This window comes from Bison bison, unplaced genomic scaffold (genome assembly GCF_000754665.1).
Source record: "Bison bison bison isolate TAMUID 2011002044 unplaced genomic scaffold, Bison_UMD1.0 scf7180017864383, whole genome shotgun sequence".
Taxonomy (NCBI): Eukaryota; Metazoa; Chordata; class Mammalia; order Artiodactyla; family Bovidae; genus Bison; species Bison bison.
The window spans coordinates 6,429,583-6,431,123 of NW_011494955.1; the positions used below are offsets into that span (position 1 = coordinate 6,429,583).

The 1,541-nt window shown below is 54.8% G+C and overlaps 1 protein-coding gene across 1 annotated transcript in view; it reads right to left on the bottom strand.

The window, feature by feature from the left end:
* The window catches only part of KRT3 (keratin 3), a 5,882-nt gene that overhangs the window by 178 nt on the left and 4,163 nt on the right, over positions 1–1,541 (bottom strand). Inside the window, exons 8-10 of the mRNA XM_010857888.1 lie at positions 1,133–1,353; positions 752–786; positions 8–276 (exon numbers count right to left, since the gene is read on the bottom strand). Of these exons, the coding sequence (XP_010856190.1) occupies positions 8–276; positions 752–786; positions 1,133–1,353 (525 nt within the window). The remainder of the gene's footprint in view (positions 1–7; positions 277–751; positions 787–1,132; positions 1,354–1,541) is intronic.

Genomic DNA, 1,541 nt, shown 5'->3' on the forward strand with positions numbered 1-1,541 from the left:
CTCCACCGCTGACCCCAGAGCGACCCCCGGAGCCAGAGCCGAATCCGCTGCTGCCGCCGCCGAATCCACTGCTGCCACTGAATCCGCTACCGCCTCCGAAGCCGCTGCCGCTACCGCCGCCAAAGCCGCTGCTGCCACTAATTCCGCTACCGCCGCCGAAGCCGCTGCCGCCGCCGAAGCCGCTACGGGCGCCTCCTCCCACGCCGACGCCACCGCCGTATCCGCCTCCGAAACCACCCGCGGAGGCGGAGGTGGTGCTGCTGCTGCTGACCACGGCTGCAGGGGAGACCACAGACAGCGATCAGCTCCCAGCCACCACCTCTCTATATCATAACGATCCCCTGGGCCCAGGGTGATTGAGAGGCGATCAAGGCGGCTTTGAACCTGAAGATTACTGTTTTGCGTTCTGATGTGGTGAGGTGTTCACCCCCTCAGTGTTAAGTCAGTTTGAATTTTCCAATGGTTCCTTCTACATACTATCAACTCTTGAAGAACCCCCCATGGAGATTATCCAGAATTTCTCCTCCTATTAATAAGCTCCCTATTAGATATCCCCCCACACTCCATATAGTACTGTTAATAGTGCTCTGAGCCCAGAACCATTACCAAAGCATATCTGCTGCCCCTTCTGCCCCCCAGAAAACGTGTCCAACCACCATGGAAATATTGTTTAAATTAGGGACTATCGCCTTGAATTAGTACAGATATTTCAGAACCAATTCTCACTGTCACGGTTTCTTTGGCTACTTACAGATGCTAACAGCACTCGGGCACTCTCCAGACATCCTGTATGAGAAAGCAAGAGAAGGCTAGCTCAGTCGCAAAGTAAATTTCCAACATGTCCATGAATGAAAGTGACAGCAACCAGAACAGAATTCAGCAGCCTGGCACATCAGTACTCTATCTACTGTTCATGGGCCAACACAGAACCCCTATGCGCACTGGTTACCTATGCACTTGGCCATCTATGGAGGGCGTGAACTGGCAAAGGCAAGTGGTTGCCTATAAGCCCTGTGCCATGTGGGGGCCTCTCTCTATAACAGGCCTGCTCCCCATTCCCTTGGTCACTTATCTGGCCCTCAGCATGTGACTTGGGGCAGGAGAAGCAGGGAGATGGCAGTAAGAGGCCCACCTGCACTCCTCGCCCTCCAGTAGCTTGCGGTAGGTGGCGATCTCCACATCCAGGGCCAGCTTGACATTCATCAGCTCCTGGTAGTCGCGCAGCAGCCGGGCCAGGTCATCCTTGGCCTGCTGAAGGGCAGCCTGTAGCTCTTGGAGCTTGGCGTTAGCATCCTTGAGGGCCAGCTCCCCACGCTGCTCAGCTTCAGCAATGGCTGATTGCAGTTTAGCAATCTGGAGCAGGGGGAGGGAGGAGGAACGATGAGCCCAGTAGGAGGGTTCTCTGAGTGTTAGACTAGATTATCCCAGAGCAAGTCAGTCAACCTCACCCCTTCCTTAGCACCTCTGTCTGTCTTCATGCACGGAAGACAGATGGATGGCTGTGGCTTACCAGCCATCTAAACTGGCTTTGTCTTTGAACT